The sequence below is a fragment of the Morchella sextelata genome (assembly GCF_020137385.1).
Source record: "Morchella sextelata strain SCLS chromosome Unknown scls_5, whole genome shotgun sequence".
In the NCBI taxonomy this organism is placed as follows: Eukaryota; Fungi; Ascomycota; class Pezizomycetes; order Pezizales; family Morchellaceae; genus Morchella; species Morchella sextelata.
In genome coordinates this window covers 268,735-291,149 of record NW_025408620.1, presented here as the reverse complement: position 1 = coordinate 291,149, position 22,415 = coordinate 268,735, and the positions used below count along the sequence as shown (strand labels likewise).

General features: G+C 47.2%; 5 protein-coding genes across 5 annotated transcripts; 2 read left to right on the top strand and 3 right to left on the bottom strand.

Annotated features, from left to right (window-relative positions):
- Positions 1-528: 528 nt before the first annotated feature.
- Positions 529-6,638, top strand: H6S33_010589 (uncharacterized protein; the record flags this gene model as incomplete). The annotated part of the gene is made up of 6 exons (XM_044842534.1): positions 529-596; positions 843-1,025; positions 1,075-5,282; positions 5,338-5,501; positions 5,555-6,077; positions 6,142-6,638. 6 exons carry the CDS (start codon positions 529-531, stop codon positions 6,636-6,638), a joined length of 5,643 nt encoding a protein of 1,880 aa, XP_044696519.1.
- A 1,893-nt stretch (positions 6,639-8,531) lies between these two features.
- H6S33_010588 (uncharacterized protein) lies at positions 8,532-11,442 on the bottom strand (the record flags this gene model as incomplete). Its single annotated transcript, XM_044842523.1, has 4 exons — positions 8,532-8,675; positions 9,198-10,123; positions 10,187-10,461; positions 10,523-11,442. 4 exons carry the CDS (start codon positions 11,440-11,442, stop codon positions 8,532-8,534), a joined length of 2,265 nt encoding a protein of 754 aa, XP_044696518.1.
- A 3,224-nt stretch (positions 11,443-14,666) lies between these two features.
- Positions 14,667-15,284, top strand: H6S33_010587 (uncharacterized protein; the record flags this gene model as incomplete). Its single annotated transcript, XM_044842511.1, has 1 exon — positions 14,667-15,284. The coding sequence occupies one exon, from the start codon at positions 14,667-14,669 to the stop codon at positions 15,282-15,284; it is 618 nt and encodes a 205-aa protein (XP_044696517.1).
- Positions 15,285-16,624: 1,340 nt separating this feature from the next.
- H6S33_010586 (uncharacterized protein) lies at positions 16,625-17,695 on the bottom strand (the record flags this gene model as incomplete). The annotated part of the gene is made up of 4 exons (XM_044842500.1): positions 16,625-16,671; positions 16,725-16,797; positions 16,870-16,945; positions 17,010-17,695. 4 exons carry the CDS (start codon positions 17,693-17,695, stop codon positions 16,625-16,627), a joined length of 882 nt encoding a protein of 293 aa, XP_044696516.1.
- Positions 17,696-17,785: 90 nt separating this feature from the next.
- On the bottom strand, positions 17,786-20,864 carry H6S33_010585 (uncharacterized protein; the record flags this gene model as incomplete). Its single annotated transcript, XM_044842489.1, has 3 exons — positions 17,786-18,538; positions 20,239-20,722; positions 20,797-20,864. Coding segments are annotated over 3 exons (1,305 nt in total), but the record flags the coding sequence as incomplete, so codon positions are not given.
- Positions 20,865-22,415: the final 1,551 nt, after the last annotated feature.

Here is a 22,415-nt window from a genome sequence, read left to right as displayed (position 1 = left end):
GCCTAAATCCTCTTACTATCGCGGTTGGAACGTGAGAATTATTTTCCAAATGCCAAGATTTTCTCACGTGATAACGCTTATCCCGCCACGCTGTTCCCTAATCGGCAGGCTGCTTGCTGTTGCCCCCACCCCAGCCTAACCAATTTTTTGCTTCACGTTCCTCCTCTCGTCGTGCCCAGCCAACCAAGTTGGTGTCCCCTCGCAACCTCTCCCAACCTTCCGCCGCCAGAAGAGAGAGAACTCCACAGAGAGCCCACACCACACCTGCGACCAGAGAAACCCTAACCCTTCCTCTCCCCCAACGTCACCTCATCCCCCTCAACTACCTCTGTCCCCATATCCACGACAACAACCCCTCTACACAGGCTGCTATATACGGTAATCGTTTTCTCCGGCTCTGTTTACCCTATCCCCCTCGTAGTTTTATCATTTTTCGATGTCTAGTGCTGACTGAGCCGCAGAGTCGGCCCTAAGCGAGAGGAGTGTTCTGTATATATCTTCTATGCGACAGGACCGGGCGGAGGAGATATGGTCGAGAAGATCACCATCGAGAATCTGCGGAAAGATGCCCTCAACGCTGTTTGCGACGAGTGGAAGTGAGTTCTAATTTTCCCTTTCGTTGTGCTCGTATCTTTGAGCTTTCTTCTTCGCTTCGGGGGGTGCGTTGGTTGCCGCCCCCCGGCTCGGTAACCGTTGCGACGACACGTCGCGTACTTTGAATATCAAAATAGTCAATTTATCGCGACACGACAACACTCGAGGGTCAACCGCCAACTATAATTGTCAACTACCGAGTACAATTACATGGTTGCGCACATGGCTAATTAAATTAAATTTTTTAGATCTATTATAATCTCAAGGAAACGAAAACTACAAGAGCTCTACGCAGTATGTCGTCACGTCGAGCGCTCAAAGGAATTCCCCAATGCCGATATTATGGCGGCTTGGGGAACAGTAGAGGACTATGGCGCAGCAAACATGGAGGACGCCGAAAAGCGCTTCCTCGAAGAGAATGATATTGAGAAGTAGGCATCAATTCTTAAAGCTCACACTTCCCTCGCTAACTATATGCAGAGGTAGGTTATTTAAAGAGTCTACTTTACCACAACATTCTTCGTACCTTCCCGAACCTGGTGGACTTCCAAAGGCAACTCCTACTCGTGGACTGTCGCACCCATCCGTATCCCCCGGAACATCAACGCCCCCAAAATCCACAGTGCAGACTTCAATTCACTTTCCTTCAACAGTTGTTAAACAGCCAAAAGCCCGACCAAAGTCTACAAGTTCGCCTGAGTTACCTGTTGAGAAGAGGCAACGTCGTGATCCTAACGACGAATCAGTACGACATGAGCCAACTGTTGATCTACCAGCACCGAATGGGAATAGAACAGATGGAGATTCGACTATGGAAGATGAATCAGCACAACCTTTAGACCAAGATCACCCTAGTAGAGCTTCCTCAAGCAAACCTTCTCCAGCTGTTGATGATTCTCGATCGGAACCTTTAGCACCAATATTCAATCTTGGAGGTGTCCCAGTGATCCAAGAGACTACAACTAAGGTACCTGATGAGAAGGAAGAAGCTTTCGGTGTTCGTCCGCCGCCAATACCAAAGGCGCTCACAGAACGGCCAGGGGAGGATGTTACCATGCAAGATACCGCACCTTCTGATAAACCACTCATCGCATCAGCCGAAACTGTTCGGGATCTTGAGAAACTCAAGGAAGCGTCACCATTACCGAAATCCACTGAAACAGAAGTTCTTGGCTCTCAAGAATCATCTATAGTACCAGTCACCCCGCCCGTTCGGCCCATAGCCAAGATATTTGAACACAGAGAGGAAGCTCGTCTGCCTGCTCATCCATCTCAGCTACAACAGCTTCCACCTCATGCTCCACTTGTCGTGTTAACTGGACAACACAACCGACCTTACCCGATAGCTTTTGCCTCACCAGAAAAAGAAGGATCGGCACACCCAGAGGTATCTTCTCCCACCTCGTCTGTAGATGGAGGGGATGGATTCGGAACACCGGGAAATGCTGCATTATCTTCTGCAACAAGCCCAGATGCAAGCCACATGGCCCTAGAAAGCCAAAGCGCCGGAACAGACAAGAAAGATACTCGAGAAGTAGTTACCGAGAATGGTGGTGACAGAATTGCATCTGTTTCGTCATCACAGGCAGAGGAGGATGAGAAAGCTGGTGTCGTGGTGGAGAAGGAACCAGAATGCTGTAGCGACCGGCCGGATGCCGCTCTGCCTTCGGTTTCGATGGCCGAAGAGGTTGTGGAGGCGGAAGTGGATACTGAACCAACACTTCCGACAATTCCGCCGCGAGAAATTCCGGTAGAAGAGGGGGGTCTGCAAGAGCAAGAAAAGAAGGAAATATCTTCTCTACCTAATGCGGATGGAGTGGAGGATCAGCAAGCTACAAATCCACTAACACAGGAAGCCCCAGTAGTACCTGTAAAGGACAAAGAGCCAACCACTCCGATAACTTCGAAGCCTATGGAGTCTATCGTTGCCGTTTCCTTAGCTGGTCAGCAGTCCCCTGATCCTTCTGCGCAATTGAGGTTAGAACATCAACTAGCAAATGGCGAACCTATCGTCCCATCTACTGTTACCACAAATAAGGTCGCCTCATTTAACAATGAGATCAAAGCTGCGCCAGAGTTGGTGATGTCCCATGCGCACGATGAGGAGGATGACGAAGACCAAGTACAGCTTGTGGGCAGTCGAGAACCAGAGCCTCTTTCAGTACGAAGGAAGGCCCCAGCAGAGCCCCCAGCCCAGCATAGAGAGGAAATAGTTGAGGCTGTGGAGGAGACTGTCAAGGAGGTGCTCTCAACACAAGAGAAGGAAGTACCAATTCATATACCCTCCCCCGAACCAGAAGTACAAGCAACTATTGAGGTTAAAGAAAAGACACCAGAACCTGTAGAGGTGAGGGTGGAAACGGAAATCAAAGAGGACAAAGAAGGAGAAGAGGAGGAGGAAGAGGAGGAGGAAGAGGAGGAGGAGGAGGAGGAAGAGGAGGAGGAGGTGGAAGAAGAGGAGGAGGGTGATGTGGAAATGGGAGAAGCTGAGCATCATGATCCCGAAGCGATCTCGGTTCCCTACCAGCCTAGTCCCGAGCCAGAACCGGAAGGTGATGATGAGCTGGACGATGAGCCCTTGAAGAGAGACGAGATACCTGGGGAAGATGAGCGAATGGAAATTACAGAAGAGAAGGCGCCGGAGATGCCCCTAGATCCATCACCAATCCCAGCCACGGCTGAAGAGTCAAGTGCGTCGGCAGCTGAATCTGCAGAGAAACCAAATTTTGTTCAACCTATTCCAGTTACTGACACAACCGCTATGGATATCAACCTTCCAACTCCCGATGCGACTCGAGCTTCAGTACCCGCCTCGACTAAGTCCGTTTCTCCACCACGACTGAAACTATCAAAGACAATAGGCCGAAATAAGCAAAGAGAGAAATCGCGGGCAAAGCTGCACAAAGTCGTGATTTCATCCGCACACTATGCAGCGGCGGCCGCAGAAGCAGAGGCCCAGCGGTTGCGTGAGGATCAGGAAAATCAGGGCATGATAGTCGTTGCACGTCGTCGTGATCAAGCAGCAGCAGCAAGAGGAAGAAGTGCGCAATTCCCACCCGGCAGTAAAACTGATGTTCTCACTCGATACGGCATTGCTGACCCGCCACCAACAGACGGGGACAAGAAGAAAAACCTGGAAATGTTCGATGTGCTGTATACCGTGAAATCGGCTCACACCTCTGCAAAGGAACTCATCAGTAGAGCTAATAAGACTGTGAGCACGAGCAACCATCAAGTGCATTACTTTGAGTCTCAGGCCGCGAGGATTTTGGAAATGATCCAGAAGAATCAAGATACGGGCAACTCTAGCTTGAGGCAGATTGCGAGAGCAAGGGAGCCTAAGAGGAGGAAATGCCATTGGGATTATCTCATTGAGGAAGCAAAGTGGTTGAGAGAAGATTTCAGGGAAGAGAGAAAGTGGAAGATTGCGGTCGCCAAGCAGGTTGCTGATTGGTGTGCGGAGTGGCACGAAATAGGCGAAGATAAGCAAGAGTTAGTTGTGGATAAACGAAAATGGGGAGTAGTTCCGAAGGGGATAAGAGACGAGAAGAAAAAGCTTGCTAGTGGAGGCGATGTGGAAATGGGAGGTGCAGGGTCCTTTTCAGAATTAAACCAGCCTACACCGGAGTTGGTTGTTGGGGGCGCGACTCCGGACGACGAGGGAAGCGAAGATTATTTTCCGAACGGAATCGAACAGAGTGGGGGTGTGGGATGGGGAATACCAGACTTTTTTGGGTATCTTCAAGATCCGCCCCCAGCTGCACTATTCGCCCTTTCGCCCGATGAGACTATATTTGGGGTTGCACCAACTAAGGCCGCAGAGGACATGCTGGGACAATTACCACTATTTGCACCCCCGAAACCACCTAATGTTGAGAGTCGAAGATTTGAGCATGTCGACGAAGAGTGGATGACACCTATCATTCCAGTGACCAAGTACTGCACGGGTAAGTTGTCGTTGAAACGAGAGGAAGAAGGTCCTCCCCGGAAGAAAAGCCGTTACGAATATGATGAGAACTATGAGCTATTCGCCGATGACTCAGACGAAGACGATATTACCAGTGGTGGTCCGTATGGACAACACGGCAAGCGAGAAAAAGACAAGACAAGAAAGCCTGTCCCATTGCCCCCAGAGCAGACAGATGTTGCGCTGTTTAACCCTGGTTCGAAGGCTCTTCTCTCAAGAATACACAATGCTCACTTATTCCGACCGCCAAGTGATCTGCCTCCACAAGCATTCTTTGAATCTCGTTTACCAAGCTTATGGACTTCTGCCGAAGATGACATGCTTAAACAACTGGCAAGAGATTATCATCACAACTGGGCTCTTGTGTCAACTTGCATGCAACTAGAAGGGACATGGCATTCGGGATCAGAAAGGAGGAGTCCGTGGGAGTGTTTTGAGAGGTGGATTGGATTAGAACCGGCGCCGCCGGATTTCATGAAAAGTCCATACTACAAACCTGTTCAACAACGACTCGATATTGCGGCAAGAGTTGGTGGCATATATGTTGCTAACCCAGGCAGTGTTGGTGGTAATAACCCTAATGGAATAACAAAGAGACGGGGAACAGTGCCCGTCAAAGTTGAGAAGAGACGGGTAACGAAGTACTTCAATATCTTTGAAGCCATGAGGAAGTTGGCGAAGAAGAGAGAGACAAGTATCAGCAAACAACAGAGTGGAAGAGGTACGCTATCTGTTTCCCCACCATTTCCTAGACATTGATTATTAACTTTCAGCAGCTGCGCAAATAGCTGCGATGAGGAAGGCACAAGATCCTGCGAGCACTACCTCCACCCAGAGGACTCCGGCATTTTTCAGCAACTTGAAATACGACCGCGAGCAGAAACAACTAGAACACAAGGCATTGTATGCAGCTCAATTACAGATGCAACAAGCAGGTAGAGTAAGTATCTCAACACGAGTAACACTTTCCAATCATATTAATAAAAAATTTAGAACCCACAAGGACAGCCACTCCCCGCCCAGGCCGGTAGACTTCACCCAGCACAGCAACAAGCTCTTGCACATGGAGTGCCTGTTCCTGGACAAAGGGTTCCCCAAGCTGCTATGCCGAATGGTCTTCCTGCAGGTGCCAGAGCCCAACCAGGTGTCATTCAGAATGGGGGTGTTCCTGTAGGTATGAACGGTATACCAATGGGCGCTCGTGTACACCCCCAACCGCAAATGCGGGCTCCTATGACTGCCGAACAAATGGCGCAACTTCGGACTCTTCACCTGAAACAGCAGCAGCAGCAGCAGGCAGCCCAGGGCCAGTCTTATTCTCAAGCGGGGATGCAAGGATTTCCGGCTGGTGCTGTTGGAAGCCGAGATCCAGCCGCAGTGAAAGCTATGTTACAGCAAGCGCAACAGGCAGCATTAGGAGGTCAAAGACCGGCAAACGCAGCCAACGGCCAGGCAGGCTCTCCTAGAATGCAAAATCAGCAACCACTAAATCCCCAGCAACAACAAGCGCCGGCAGGTTAGTCAAACTCCCTTCTCTATCCCCGTTGTCCCCAAGCAGCTGACAGCTGTGTAACTGGCAGGCAGAGGACAATTTCAGCTAACAGCGGCGGAAATGACAGCTCTTGTACAGCATCAGCACCCTCATCTCCCCCCATCGGAAATTGCTAAGGCCACCCAACAACATCTCGCTAACTATCATCACCAAATCAGACAAACAATGACCGTGTCAGCAAATGGAAACGGGCAAGGTATACCGAACATGGCATCATCTCCGCCTACTTCACAGCTTCTAGCACGCGCACAACAGCAACAGGCCGCAAGGGCTGCAGCGGCCAATACTGGGCCAATGATTGGTGCGAATGGTCCTGTCGGGCCGGGGGCAAATGTTGCGAGTAGAAGTGCTACACCACAGCAACAGCGTTCAACAAGCGTACAGAGTCCTATGAGTGTGCAGCAAAGCCCAAGGCTGGGACAGGCAATGTTAGCTGGGCAGCAGCAGCAGCAACAGCAGCAGCAACAGCAGCAGCAACAGCAACAGCAACAGCAACAGCAACAGCAGCAACAGCAGGGGCCATAGAGAACAGGTGTTATCTTTTTTTCTTTGTGTTCGGGTTCGTTGTTTTGTTCCAGCAGGGTATTACTTTCTAGTAGCGTTTCTATTTTCTCGGGGTTTTCTCTTGCTTGGGTGGTTGTCTTGTGTTTCGGTCTGGGTATTCACTTCTACAATTATACTTTATTATTTTCCTTCGGAAATATTCTTCCTCACCAATACTTAACTCTTTACTACTGTGTTTATTAACCACCATCTGTTTCTTCACTAGGATAGGGGGTTTCTTATTCTTATTCACTCTCTGTGCACTGTTACATTCCCGCTTTATTTTTTCTGTTTTCTGCTCCTGCCCCGGTCTAAATTTTTAGTCGTCTCATCCTTTAACACGCTCCGCGTTGCCTGTCACTATTATGGGTTTGGTTGGTATGAAAAAGAAAAAATTGTAACTAGGTTTTTTAACGTTGGGTATTTTTTCATGTGATGAGGGCTGTCTGTTTTTTCTCTTTTTTTTTTTTCAGATTTTTTCTTTTTTTTTTCTTTGTGATAAGAGATGGGAACGATAAAGGGAAAGATATTTTATTTTAGCTCATGTCTTTGCATGACGGTCGGGTTTTGATTTCTCACTGGTATTGCATTTCTGGAAAAACTTGGGTTCTGTGCGAGTGAGCGTGGAAGCGTGGTGCAATGGGGGGAATGGGAACGGTTGGGTTGTATTTATATAAATTTCAACCTGAATTTTGCGAAATATCTTTATCTTCTTTGGCATTTATACGGGTGCCATAACATTAACCCTTCGTTCCATCAAGGTTGTAACAGTATTGTGTAAAGATCTAACAATGATGAGTTGGCGGCAGAAAAGGGAAATAGAAGACCCCGAGCATTCACTTAATTGTGGACGTCAATTGTTCGCGGAGTGATGGTTAGGTTTTGTTAGAGGCAAATGGTTCCCAAACAGGTAAAGTCTACTTGTCGTCACATCAATTTCCTTTCCGTCATTGTTGTTGTCGCAGTGTGAATCTAGACTACTAAATCGTATTCCAAACCAATACTATCACCATTCCGAGGTATTAATATCACCTCTCTAGGCCTTTTCTTGAAGCATTTCGACCTATATTTACTATCTAGGAAGATTTTGAATTCAAACAGCCTTGTTGCTGCCTCTATGCTCTTGATCTCCGAGGGGTGGGGCTGGGCGTGTTTGTGTGGGCTACCGTGGCCTGAAAAAAATCACACAAGGCGCTAGGACGTCGGGTGGTTTGGCTTCGTGGCCAAAATTGCGGGTGGCCGCGTAATATCAAGAAAGCCAAGTGACTTAGTTAAACTTATCCATCAACCACTACACGGTCCATCCTTCAAATCTCAATCATCATTCTAGCTCTATTCACATTTCCAGGAAGCCCTTCGTGAATCACATCACATCACATCATTTCACATCACTGCATCACATTTACCATATCACCGAGTGATGCACTATGAATCACTCGGGTATTAGAAGTGACAATTGCACATGAGGCCATTTTCGCAGTGATCAAGATATAAGTTTCTTTACTATCACAACAATAATAGTTGTCATTACTAAGATACTAATAAAGTCTAGGCTTATAACAAAGGCCGTGGTCAGTAATTTCCTTCTATACTAGGAAGCCACCAGAGGATGAAAAGACATTAAAGATCCCAAGGGGCTTTGCTAAGACCCGCCTTAAAGAATAAGAAAAACAATGACTTTCAAGCAGGCCCTCTCAGGAAGGACTCTCCGTTATCACTCCGACCAGGGAAAAGAAAAAGGATATTGCCGTTAAAATGAAGTGTCTAAAAGATGAGCTGTTTTGTGATACTGGCTATCGGTATGCTGTCGATGAGCTCTGACGGCCTGGGGCTTCAGTCTGATGCTAATATTCTCGAAAGGTTCTTATGTCAACGCTAATACTGGAATCCGTTTGCATTATGCTGTCCGAATTGTGGCTGTGGTTGTAACTGCTGGGTCTGTTGGGGATGAAGCTGATGGGCCGGGTACGCATTGGCCATCTGCTGCTGCTGCTGCTGCTGCGGCATGTGATTCTGGTGCTGTTGTATGTGATTCTGGTGCTGCTGTATGTGATTCTGGTGCTGCTGCATTTGAATTTGATGCTGCTGCATCCTGATATGTTGTTGCTGCAACTGTAGATGTTGTATCTGCATATGTATATGCTGTCGAGCCGCATGTATTGGTTGCTGCTGCTGCTGCTGCTGCTGCTGCTGTTGCTGCTGCTGATACCCGTGGTGCTGACCACAGCTAGGATAGACAACTGACTGGTGGGGCATGATAATGGGGTTTATTGGTCCCATGTGAGCCATCATAGGGGGAGCGTTTTGCCCAGGAACTTGCAAATATTGGGGGTTTGGGTACTGACTACCCTGGATACCCTGAATACCGTGGATCTGACCAGGAAAATCACCAGTACTCATAGACCGCCTGCCATTCTGAAATACATTGTGTTGCATATTTCCAGTAACATTTAAAAAATCTACTCCGGGCATAGACCTACGTCTCATGTTCTGAGTAATAGTGGGTATAATGCTTGTGGAATCCTCCAGAGATTGACTTACGTAAAGGCCCGGTGGTGGTGGATTGTGTCGATACTCGGCAGTAGAAGCTGGAATGGGAAGAGAGACAGTAACGGCTGAATGGGATGGTTTGGCTTCTCTAGGCTCCGCGAGGAAATGACTGGATTGATGAGGGTGTGCGGGATGAACGTCCAAAGGAGAAGAGTACTGCAATGACACTGATCTTGACATTGACTGATGAGAAGGGGGGTTACTAGTAGAGTTACTAGGTATATTCCTACTCCCTTGTTGAGAACCGACTGAGGGAATACGAGAACTGGGCAGACTGGGCTTAGTCGGTTTGGATGACTGGAGGAGGTACTGCTGATATGGCTTTGGAGCAGAATCCTTATTATCCGATGGAATATCCGATTTCTTATTCGGGATTAGACCGCTAGCCAAGAAATAATAGTCTCCACCAGTTGAAGATGCTACAGAACTAGTATTCTGTGACGGAATATCGGTCATTGTAGGATTGCTTGTGCTCCCTTGAGCTTTCCTTGATAAAGAATTCGGACTAAAGCTCCTAGCACTGGGAGATGGATGAAATTGCACCCCTTGTGTGCCTGGGTTAGGCTCAGAAGCACTTCTGAGTTGAGTGACATGTGAATTTTGGTAATTGAGTCGAATTTTCGGCACGGACTGGTTCGGGACTTGTGTGGATTCCGAAGCAGGATCCGCACCCCTATTGCCACTGATGGGGACAAGAAATTTATTATGGTTTTTGGGGTCATCTTCCGGGGACGTATAACGCATAACTGGTCTTTTTCTCTGGCCATTGTGAAAGAACTTTGGAGGATCATCTTCCCACTTTCCTCTGTTATTGATTGAACTATGGGAAGTTTTAGTGGCGATGCTTAAGCCTAAACCAGTGCGTTCACGCTTTCGGACTTGCAGTGGAGGGGTCTTTGGACGAAAGTATTCGATCTCTAGAATTTATGTTAACGATCATCAACCATGTGCTGACTACTAAAGCCTTCGGGAATAGAGACCTGCGTCAAACGGCATTAACCATCCGTGTTTTCCCTTTTCCTCCCAGAACCTCATGTACTTCCTACAATCGAAAGTGGTTTCTGTGAAGTCCTTGCCAACGCATACCCATCCAGAGCGCTCATCTCCAGGCTTAGCAAATAAATGAAGGCGACGTTGGCCCATGGAAAAATTCTCGATAATCCTCGAGAGCAACGAGGACTTTGGAGAACATGAGCCGTCACAGACTAGTACATCTGTACTGACATTACAGTGGATGAGATGTGAATCATAGGTGCTAGATAACATAAATAAGTCAGTCAAAATCCATGGAAACGTTAACAAATAGCTGGACTTGCCGTTTTGCTGTCCCCTTGACACCCACTAAACACCATTCGAGCCCACGGCGGAGAACACCATTTCCGGCAGGCTCAGAGGAAAGATATTCACCCTCGGGTATTATGACCTTGTCCCAAGTTCCATTGGTAGTTTTCATCCATCCTATGCACTCAACCTTTCTGAAGCCGAATTTTCCTAATATGCGTCTACCTTCTGGTATATTCTCCGTGGTACCGACCCATAGAAACAACCACCCAGGACGACCTGCTAGGCTCTCCATTGATAGATTATTTATGTCCTTTCTCACTCTATCACCCCTGGCATTATTATTCCCAGGGCTATCGTGAGGTTCGTTCCCCCCATCTCCCTCTTTTTGTGGTAACTCGGCTTCCCCTAGATCCTCTAGGTTACTGTCGTCAATGTCACTCTCTGTACACTTGACGTACAGGCTCTCTGATGCGTTCGTTAGATCAATCAAAACCACATCAAAATGTGGTGCTCTCGGATCGAATTTTGAAGCTGGTTCGTCTCTTTTGTCTTGCCACGGCTTCTTTTGTTTCTGGGGACCTTTGCTGCTTGATTCAAGAGCTTCGATAATCTTACTGAGATCTTGCATATCCCATTTCATAACCAGGGGCTCATGCGCTGCTAGGACGTGTTGTTCGCGCTTCATACGGTCTAGATGACGGAGGCGCCCGTAGCCCTGAGATGGCTCAGTTGCATATCGAATGGAGTTGGCAGGTGACCAGAGGTTTGGAGGAGCGGGGAGGGGAGGGGTGGAGGAAGGGGGAGCAGGGGGGGGAATGGACATAGGAATACTATTGTTCCGGGGACCGTGGGGTTGTGGTGAGAATGAAGCTGTGATGGAGGCCAGTTGAGGTGTTTCGATTGGTATCGTGACATCTCCAGAGAGAATATGCTCGTAGCGGGTAGTATCCATGAGGAGCTATGAGCTATGTGAAGATAATAGAGGGGGCGGGCTTGTTGTGCACAAAAGTCCCGCAAAGGAAAACCGGGTTGTGTGGTGAGTCGTTGAGTATGTGCAAGCATTGTTTATGTGGCTCCCATTCAACGACTTAGAGGGGGGCTCTAGGAAAATTATTTACCTGTTTCTCGCGCCCACCCGTTATGGCTACATCACCTTGAGCTCTTACGGCACCCAGCGATAGAACAAACCCCAGCTAGTATCCAGGTCTACTTATTGGACCACCAAGAATACCTCTGTATAAAAAGGAATGTCCAAGCTTGGGTTTCTGTGACGACTTGGCAATAGAATGAAATTCAATCCTACCGACGTGAAAGTCATCACAGTACGGAAACACATCCGTCTCACCCATCTTTGTCACCAACTCTAACCAGATATTTCACCTCGGAAACCTTTAAATGATCTTTGTTTAGGTAATCTAGCTAGGAGGTTCCAATAGACAGTACCTAATCTAAAACCCCGCCCTTAATGAATTCTAGTTTTTGTCTAGTTCGAGGTACGTATGTCCGTTTTTGTTCTAGAATACACCATTCCTTTCTGCTTCTTTCTGCCTCGTATGCTATCTCGAAAAATCTACCCCCCAGCTTCGTATCAATCTATATCCACACAAACGCCTATATTTGACGGTGCATATCCAAATTCTAGATCAAAGGTGGTTATACTTCAGGATAACATAACTCTGTCGAACATCTTATGATTGAGGGCAGAAGCAAGGGGGGCGGGGGGCGCCGAGGGGTTTACGTCACATCTTGGGCTTGGTACGTTTTCTTGAAAACGTGAGGGGATATATGGGAGTAGTAAACTCTACTATGTTTCTCCATGACTCATCCGTGTCAATGATCAGAAAGCTGGAGCCACAAGAGTGGCAGGGAGTCTAATGACCGAAGACTGATTTTTATGGCCACCTTATCTAACGTGCCTGCTGCTAGCTCTGCGGGGCTACATTCAGGATTATTTACTGTAAATCCAATTAAGATCGATCGTGTCAGTATGGAATACCTTCGGCTAGTGATGGGCACGAGCCGAGCTGGCTCGAGCTTTGAGCTCGAGCTTTAGGCTCGAACAGGTCGAGCTCTCTTAGTGACGAGCCCGAGCCAGCTCGAGCCCATATCCAAAAAGCTCGAGCCTAGCGAAACCTTAGTAATGGTTCGTGAAAGCCAGAGCTTGGTGATTTATATCAGAATTTTTCCCCCAATATTCATCCTGAATATGAACTCTATATGCCGACTTACTGTAAGGTCTATTTTAAGGTATAAACATGAGAGCTCGAGCCGGCTCGTGCCCATCACTACCTTCAGCCTATTATTTTTCAACAGACCTTTTGATTGAGTATACAAGGAAGGCGAAAGTATATCTTGCCGCCTAGCTAGCTTCGTGCTCAAGTGAGTACATCTAGAGAATGCGTATGAACCGGGCGATGACCTGGGAGTTCATATTCACAGGACAAGAAAGACATGGAGGAATAGCAATGACGATACTGGTGGGCATTGAGTTGTCCAGTCTATGTCTATTCCGATAGAAAACACTGCAGCCCCACTAGCTAATGGAAGTAACAGAGGAGAAGGAGAAGAACATAAAAAAGATCCGGCTTAGGTTCTAGTCCCTGCCTACCTAACCTACTTGCCGATGCTGTCCTATCTCTGCCAGGCATAGGTTCCAACCGCAGCTTTAGTCTTTTCTACTCCTTCCTACCATCATAGGGGCCCTTCTGGGAGCCACCGTACCATTGTAGGTGGCGGAGGGATATTTGCTGCATAGGCAATGCGATACGTCTAGTAGTTCCTAGTCCGTCTCTCTTCTTCGTCTGCTGAACGAACTTGATTGAAATGCGTGATTCAACGAGCCTGCAATTTGAAGAGTGGGACGTGCGGTGGTTCTATTGGAGCGTGGTGGTGGTAGATGGTGCACGCGAAAGAGTGGGTTGGGGGTTTGCGGATAGATGGAGGAATGGAAGCGGTTAGCTATAGAAAGGGGGGGGGGGCATATCTACAGGTCGTACTCTAGGGTGTATAGACGCATAGAGGCGGTTGTATAGGAGGGAGAAAGATATGAGGTACCGACACAGACTACCAATAGCCCAAAGTGTATGAGTAAAGAGAAAAGAAAGAGATCTCGAGATATTGAAGCCCCGACAAATACCTACTTTAAAGGTTGAAAATGGAAAACTCTTAGAACCGGGGCGCAGAAACTCAGAAAGGGCGGGGGTGAGTGTGCTGAAAGAGGAAGGACAAAAGCCGACAGTGGTAGCTAAGTCTTTATATATGAGACTTAGAAAAAGAGTATGTACGGGGCAGAAGAGAGGTGGAGCTAGATGTTGTACGCTATCCCTCATAAGGAAGCGCGCTAATGCTTCGAGTGATAATTTATGACGTAATATGTAGCTTATGGGACGATTATATGTTCATACAGCACACTTGAATTGAGTGGGCAGCGGAATATATTACATCCGGTTCACGGCCCGCCATGCCACCCCCAGTCGACCTTAACCGGCGTATTTATGTAAAGGTTGAAGATAAAGATGATCAAGGAAGCGTAATGTCATTGGCAGCACAAGATGTTTCCTGCCATGCGAGACGGGTTGTACTAACGGTTGAGTATACATATGCGGCTCCGACCTTGCTCGTCTATAGCAGTTAACTTCTGGAGCTAACCCCCCCCCCCCCCCCCCCCCCCCCCCCAATAATTCGCGTGGGAGGCGGCCGAGCAGGTAGAAGAGGATATTAGGGAGCAGACAGGGGCGCAGGCGGGCGAGCCGGCGGGGCAGGCTAGGGCAGAAATATAACTTCAACCAGTACTACATGTATTATTAATTTTAGCTACGTAGCTATAGAATTATATGCTACAATGTACGGAAGAGGTCTAAAATGGCACGGATTTTGGTAGACATGCTATACAATAATAAATGTTGCAAAATGACACGATCCAAGATGGCACACTTTGATATTGCTCCTAATAAACTTCCCCTTTATATATTACATGTACGCTCGAAATGATACACCTATCAACCCCCACATGGAAGAATTCAAGAATGCGGTCGAGAATTGATCGATCGGCGACAAGTTCATACTCCGGATCCATCTATCGATTTGAGAAGTAAGAGTAGTCCTGTTTCGGCGCTGAGTTCAACTCGCGATGATAGATGCTAGCCCAATAGATTCAATTGATTCAACAATCGCACTATGACATTTCGAATTTGTAGAGACTGTCTCATTTTAGACCTTTTCCGTATAATATATCTTAGAGCATGCGGCGCGGAAGATGTGGCTGTGTGCGCGGAAGATGTGGCGGTGGGCGCGGAAGATGGGGCGGAAGATGTGGCGGAAATTTTTCTTGCCCGCCGGCGCAAAAGCGCACCCCGTCGGGCCCGCAAAGCAACCGTGCTCCTAGAGCTCTCGCGAGTGCTTGTGGGGCCCTCTCTATTCGGCGGGGCTATCAAGCAACCGGGATACCACCCTAAGCAACCGCGCACCTCTTGGAGCGACCGCAATACCTTCCTGGGCAACCGCGATACCTTCCAGAGCATTCACGAGGGCTCCCCGAGCCTTCCATATATCACGGAACCAGGAAATTTACAAAGGTCTCCCCAAGCCTTTACGGAGGCTCCCTGGGCCCTCCATATATCGCGGAACCAGGACATCCGCAAAGGTCCTCGCAAACCTTTACAAATGCTCCCTGAGCATTCCCGATACCTGGGAGAGCATTCAACAATGCTTCTCAAGCCCTCACTCCCGCAGGGGTGTATATTGAACCTTAAAACCGACATCTGGCACTCCAACACAGGTATACAAAAAGAGTGAAAGTTGGTTCTCATGTAGCTCTCGTGGCAGCTGTAAGAGGTGCATTGGTGCCCGAAAAGAGATGTAGATTTTGGTCCCGTGCGATTGCATTGGCGGTCAGTGCATAAGTCCTAATGGTTGTTGCATCTGGGATTGGCAGTGAATGGGAGTGTGGGTGTTTGGTGGAGAGTGGCCACTGCTTTGAGGGCTGTGGTGGGTGCTTTGAGAGGTTTATAGGAAGCATGGAATGGCGCGCGGGGTCTTCACGAGGGAAGGCCTGTTCGTCCTGTCTTATCAACCACAATGCCCGGAAGATTCATGAATTCTCACTCGCGCAATTGATATATTAGGATTTTAGACCCCGACTCTTGCTTCTATATCTCGAGGCTTGTAGTCGTCGTACTAATGATACTAGGGGTTCCACCTCGCGACCGCGAGTTGAACATCAAGTCCCCCCTCTACAATTACATGGGGAGCTTCAACGGGGCCTTCGGCCCCCTCCAGCTTTTGGTGGGTGGGAGGAGCAAGCCGGGTAAGAGCAAAAGGTTTCGCAAATGGAGCTTTTACAGTACATATCAGACTAGGGGTGGGCCACCTCGCGACCGCGAGTTGTGTGCGCAATTTAGGCAGCGGAAAAATTAAATTAAATAAATAAATAAATAAATAAAATAAATAATAAATAAATAAAATTAAATAAAATAAAATTAATACTTGCAAGGTATTTAGGGTCCAAAAAAGTTGCTGGTACAACAAAGGTACTTAGCTTAGTGGTAAATATCTGATACATGTCCTCAATGCTATGGGTTCAATCCATGGCGGTAGCGCGAGCTGTGCAATTCAGACGTTAGTTAGAGGATATGTCATTGATAACCCTATAGACGTTGGTATTTATGCCTCCTATAGGGAAGAGGGTTGTCCGCTTGGTGAGGCTGGGAACAGTCAACGATCCAAGAGTGTAATGCCCCGGTTATTTACTCCATCCGGCAGTCTGTGACAAAATTAATGAAATCACACGATCATAGTCGGGGAATGGGGTAAATAACCGGGGTAACTCGATGCAGTTTTTTTCTACAAATTCTATATTTTTCTAACAGCTTTATTTATTTCAATTACAAAGAAAGCACTCAAGAAACAAAACAATAAGACAGGTAAATGCAAGAAAACATACACGCTAAAGGAAATACAGATTGCTAAGTAAATACAGTCCACCGCTCTAAATGTAACTCCGATTCCTACCCGTTTCCTACACTTTTCTATCCCGTTTCCCCCCCTTGCTATCCCATTTCCTCCACTTTCCTAGTATCCTACCGTTTCCTTCACCTCTATCTCCCACCTCCAAGTCCTCCATCCTTCTATTCTATTTACTCCATGCCCTCATCCTTTCCACCACTTCCCGAATTTGTTCTACCTATGCGTTTGGTTAGCAGTTCCATGAAGTACGTTATTGAGATATATACTTACCATTCGATACCCAGTCCTCCGGCTTCTTCCATTTCCCCATCCCACAACCAATACCGTAACCGACCCCCCTTCCCTTCCCTTACCAAGAATCTATAATAAGTGTTAGTGTCATATACCAATCTGTCAGCTCGCAGCATATACATACCATCCATTCAGAAATCCACCGTCTACCTCCTCCAATCATATACCCCCGAGTCCTCCAACCGGCTCCAGCGTAAATCCTTTATATCCTAACCGACAGTCAGTATCAATAAAAATAAGGATTAAGGGGACTTACTTCTTTACAGCAGCACTTCACGGTATACAATGTTGTCCGTTTGCGGCGGTGTCTCATCTCGTTGCAGCACCATCAAGCCAGCTACATCTGTGACTCTCGAGAGCGCTACATAGAGCTGCCCGTGAGTGAAGGGATCAGACCTCAAGTCAACCCCAACAATATCCAGTGATTGACCCTGCGATTTATTGACGGTCATCGCAAAGCATAGCCGAATAGGCAACTGCCTTCTCATTAATGTGAAAGGTAGATCTCCCTCAGTGGATGAAAGCTGTATACGTGGTATAACCTTTGGCTCCCCATCAAACTCACCACCCAGAATCTTGGCTTCGATACACCGTACATCCAGTTTAGTTACCGTCATTCGTGTTCCATTGCAGAGACCTTGCTTTGGAAATAGATTGCGTAGAAGAATTATTGGTGCTCCCACCTTTAGTTTGATGATAGACGGTGGGAGGCCAGACGGATTGAGACCCTGCAGATATTCTGGAGGTAGCAGGTTTGCATTCTCTTCTGAATTCCCGCTGTCAACAGTATCTACCGAATAGTACATGTGCACCTCGCCTTGAATTTGCTGTAGAACCCTATCATTGAACTCAGCGACTGTATCGTTTCTCATCGCCAGTATCGCCCGCTTCGAGAATGCGGTGTAATTTGTTGGGGCAGATTCAATTATATGCTGCGGGAATACATGCATACAAAGGTCCTCAATTGTCTTACAGCTCTGGATGTATGGTGGCAGAGATATTCTACCATACCATCGGGAATCATGGCTCATCTGCCCAAGCTAAGCTGCAAACGCCTCATTCTCAACGCCATTGCGGACCCTCATGTTGATCTTGAGTCTTAATATCTTGAAGTGCTGCCATAAAGAAGACCGTTGTAGGCATGCCTGCACTATCTGAGCCCTATTACTGCGTTGCACAACTGGTAAAATCTGTGCAAAATCCCCTCCGAGTACGACCGGAATATTTCCAAACAGGCAATCATCACCCACACTACATATATCATTCAGGGTCCGGCTAACCGCTTCAAAGCAATACTTATTCTGCATAGGTACCTCATCCCAGGTGATTAGCGCGGTCTTTTGAATTAAACCGGCCAACAGGCTGCCCCGTTTGATGTTACATGTTGAGCCCTCATGGATAGCAATCGGAATTTTGAATCTGGAATGAGATGTTCTGCCTCCAGGGAGCAACTGTGCCGCAATGCCAGAAGAGGCAACACAAAGCACAATCTTACCCTGGGAGCGGAAATGGTTACAGATGACGTTGTATAGGAACGTTTTTCCAGTACCTGTGGGTCCTTGAATGAAGAATAGGGCTGACGCAGCTTCTTCAATACTGTTTGTAATAGTATTAAAGCATTCCAACTGATCTGAATTGAGTTGTGAGATCCTCAACTGTAGACTTGTCGCTTCCACAACCACATCATATCGTAGCTCTGATGCAATCATCTCGTTCCCACCTGTTCGGTTCCAATCCACTGTATAGAGGGGCAATCCAAAGTCGTTAAGCGTTCTGTTGGAGTCGGCAAGAATCTGTGATATCAGGTAGAGGCCTTTCATGGATCGATTAGGGAATGTACTGGGTTACGAGGAGTTGGATTAGTCAGAAAGGTTCTATTGGGTTCTACCGGGTTCTGTTGATCGCTAATGTATGAGTCACTTGGGATTTGTTATTGCTGGGATTTCTTTGGGTATATTAGGGGGGTTCGTTCTTATTTTTCGTTTTTTTTCTCTTTCTTTCTTTCCTTACGCAACGTCTTCTGTATCTACGCTGTCCATTACTATACAATATTATCTTTCTCTTCTTTTACTCAAGAAGACCACCGCCTCGCTTCCCCTTGTTCCGTTGACCCTTACCAACGCCAGAGCCCCTTAGGACCCCTATTGCGAGTTCCTACACCGGCCCTACTACACCCTTTGTACCCTGCAGAATACTCGTTACTCGCCCCCTTGAGAAGGCCATAGTCCAGGTGGGCATCCGGAAGCTCAGGGGGGATAATGAGACCTGTGTTTCTTTCCATAGCTCGGGGCAAGTCATCGCAGATATTTGACTTGAATCTATCCCATAATTGTAAAGGTTCAGTCACGTTGCCAAATAGTAAGGCAGTAGTGAAGAGTGTATGGAGGGAATATCCGCTCGAGAATAAGCTCGCTTCAGTAAAGCACTGCACCCACTCTTGATCATCGTCCAATAAGCCAAGGGCAATGCATGCAGCCTTGAATGTAGGAAACAGCACATGATTGACAGTTTTCAGATGATCAAAAGATCTTGCGCCAGGGATCACGGTTAACAGTAGACGCATATAGTATTTCTCCCCCATCATAGGATTGCAATGCCAAATACGTCCAATAGCCACACCTTTCTTCCTGGATGCCCACTTCCGCGATTTAGCGTCATAGGTAAAGTACACCGGGAAATCTTGATAGAGATACTGGGTACCATCCTCGTGCTCTGTATTGTACTCAAAGTAAGCCATCAGTGTAGTTCTCGAGTTTTGCATCCTCTGTACCAACTCCTCCTGGTTAGAGTTATCCCCATAGTATACCGGTTGCTCGCCAGGCAAGTGAACAGCCAAGTGAATGACTGACGGGTATTCTTCATGCATCCCGTATTAGAACAAATGCCATACAGCCTCAGTGGGTCCTATATAACGTCCTTGGAGGTATCTAGTAATTTCATCCGAGTCACTCCCCACCTGAAGTGTTGTTCGATTTGAACCCTTATATATATATTTGTGTATATATTTTATCGCGTGGATAGAACCACAGATCTCGACATTGATATGAGCTTTATACCGTAAAGATAGATAAGGATTATATGGAACCACCCATCTGTTGTCCATCCGATACTCTTGATTAAACCCTGAGCCCCTTACTGCCACGGAAAAAGTTCTGCCATCATTACGTCTTCTATACAGTGGATAGCCATCCCCCTGTACAACTGTCTCTGATTGATAGGCCTTAGGGTACTGTTTAGAACATGTAGTTGGTCCCCCGTTCTCCTTTGAAGCCATGCAGGGCGATCGCATATTGGCCTCTCCACATGGACCGTGTACCATGCAACTTTTAATGATTGCATTTAGTTCCCCCGTAGGATCAGTCGCGGGGTCCGGTAATTCTGCACACACAATTTCCTCGATCCTCTCTGCTATCAAAAAGCGATCATCCGGATGAAGGAATATCAGTAGATGCATGTATGGCAGCCCTCTCTTCTGGTACTCAATGGTACATACAGACCCAAGATAGCGCCCAAAGATATGTTTGCGCTTTATTTCCTGGAGGAGTTGTTGTTGCTTGAGATGGAACACCCTTGCAACTAAATCTGGCCTATCAATAGCAGTTTGCCCCGGTAGTAACTCCGCAGTAATCTCTTCCCACTTTGGATTCGCGGTAAAGGTAGCAAATAGTGAGGGACACCCAAAATGACGGACTATAGCCATGGAATCCTGGAACAACTGCAGCATGTATCGGTCGCCTCCTGTATAGCTTCGTGGTAGAATGATACGCTTCCCGGTTTGCTCCGGGTTGAAGTCCTCTTGCCGAATATTATCCGCCAACCCATTATACAGATCAGCCCGAATATTTGCCTGATTCAGTCGAAGCCAATTCAACTTATTCTGATCACAAACAGCCCAAGCATCTACCAAATACTGCTGAAATAGGCGTTGCGAGAGGAACAAAGTCATGGGTTCAGTCGTCCTGGTATGCAGTCGGTACCTGCAAACCATATATAGTAATCAAAAAGTTAGCCATATCAAAAAGTCTTTTAGCCATTGGTGTTTGTGACTTACCTGTAAAATTCGCGTTGCTGTAACCTTAAATTCTTCCATCGGTTCAACTCATCCCGCAGCCGTAGGCCCTAATGCCAACCCCTCTCACCATTTGGAAATAGCAGAACATAATGCAAGGGTATATAAGCGGCATGATTAGGACCAATTATACTGAACTGCCTATTGGCATCTGGATTTCTATGTGCTAAGACAATATCCCGGAATCCTGCTTCACCATATTCATCCGGGATAATCGCAGCGACTTCATTGCTTGTAGGCAAATTGTGTCTCCGTTTGTCCGCTCCACTCTCCACTATCAACCGCAATTGCGGATTGAGTAAGACACGTACATCCCCATCTTGTGAGGACGCAGCTTCCAATCTTTCCTTCGCTGTCTTGTATAATGGAATAAATGGATTGACTGTGTGTATCTCTTGTGTCAACCGTTCCAAAACCGCAATATCTAGAGTTGGATGTCCCTGCTGCATCATTTGTGCAGCGTAGAGTGGGTCATAGAAATATAACTGAGCAAAAGCGGGCGTATCGTTTGCTGCTGCAGTCAGGGGCCCCTGGAGGTGGTATAGCTCGCCATGGATTTGGAAGCATGTAACCCCCCCAGCTTGACGGTCGATGCGTTCATCTGAGGTATATTTAACGGAAGTAAAGGTCAAAGCGGAGGTGTACTCCCTAATGCGGCTACGGAACTGTCTAGCAATTGTATCAGTAGATTCTAGTAGGTACCGTAAGTACTCGGGGGCTTGTTCCAATGCCGGCAACTGAATATCGCCTTTCTTGCAACAATTTTCAAACCGCGGTAACGTGATTGAACTCCCTTGCACGCGCTCGCTTAGCCAATTTAAAGCTTGACATGAAGGACAAATCACTGTCATTCTGCCCAACTCCAATGACATCCAACGGGCCCGTGACGATTGGAATGCTAATGGTACCGCAGCTTGAATTGACAGCCGAGATGGCTGCCATAGTATCTGTTAGAATAATAGCCCCGAGTAATGATATTCAAAACGATTCGCCAACTCACCTCTTCATTGTTCACAATTTGTCGCCGTCTGGCTTCCGCTCGACGACGTGTATATTCACGCAAGCGAGCCTTATTAAGGATCAGAATCAGTAGAACTCAAATAATTGAGTAATTTGTAAACTCACTAAGTATGGTCGACATGATTTACGGTGCCGGCCATTCCTATCGAGATCATAATCCACGATATCCTTATAACATTTGCAGTTTGTGCATTTAATCGTCGACATGTTGTCGAGAGAGCTGGGTGAGAACACTATGGAACTGTATTTTATAGAATTTGTTTTGCTAGAGAGCAGATGATTTAATCAAATATATTGATTGTTAGAGTGGTGATAGAAATTTATTCAGTAGATTTTATTCAGTAGATTTTTTTGCAAAGAGTCCGGTCCCAGAGAGTTGTGTGTGTTATCACCCAGCTCCCATAGACCCACCAGTGCAAAATAGGGGGGTTCCGGCCACTTGACGCACCGGGGGTTATTTTCAGGGTCGAAAACGGGTTTTTTTTGGTGCATTTCCGCAACTCCGCAACCCACACTCAGAACCCGCACCGTACCTCAAAGGTGCATAGCAACGGGCGCGACACCTCAAATTCACACCCGCT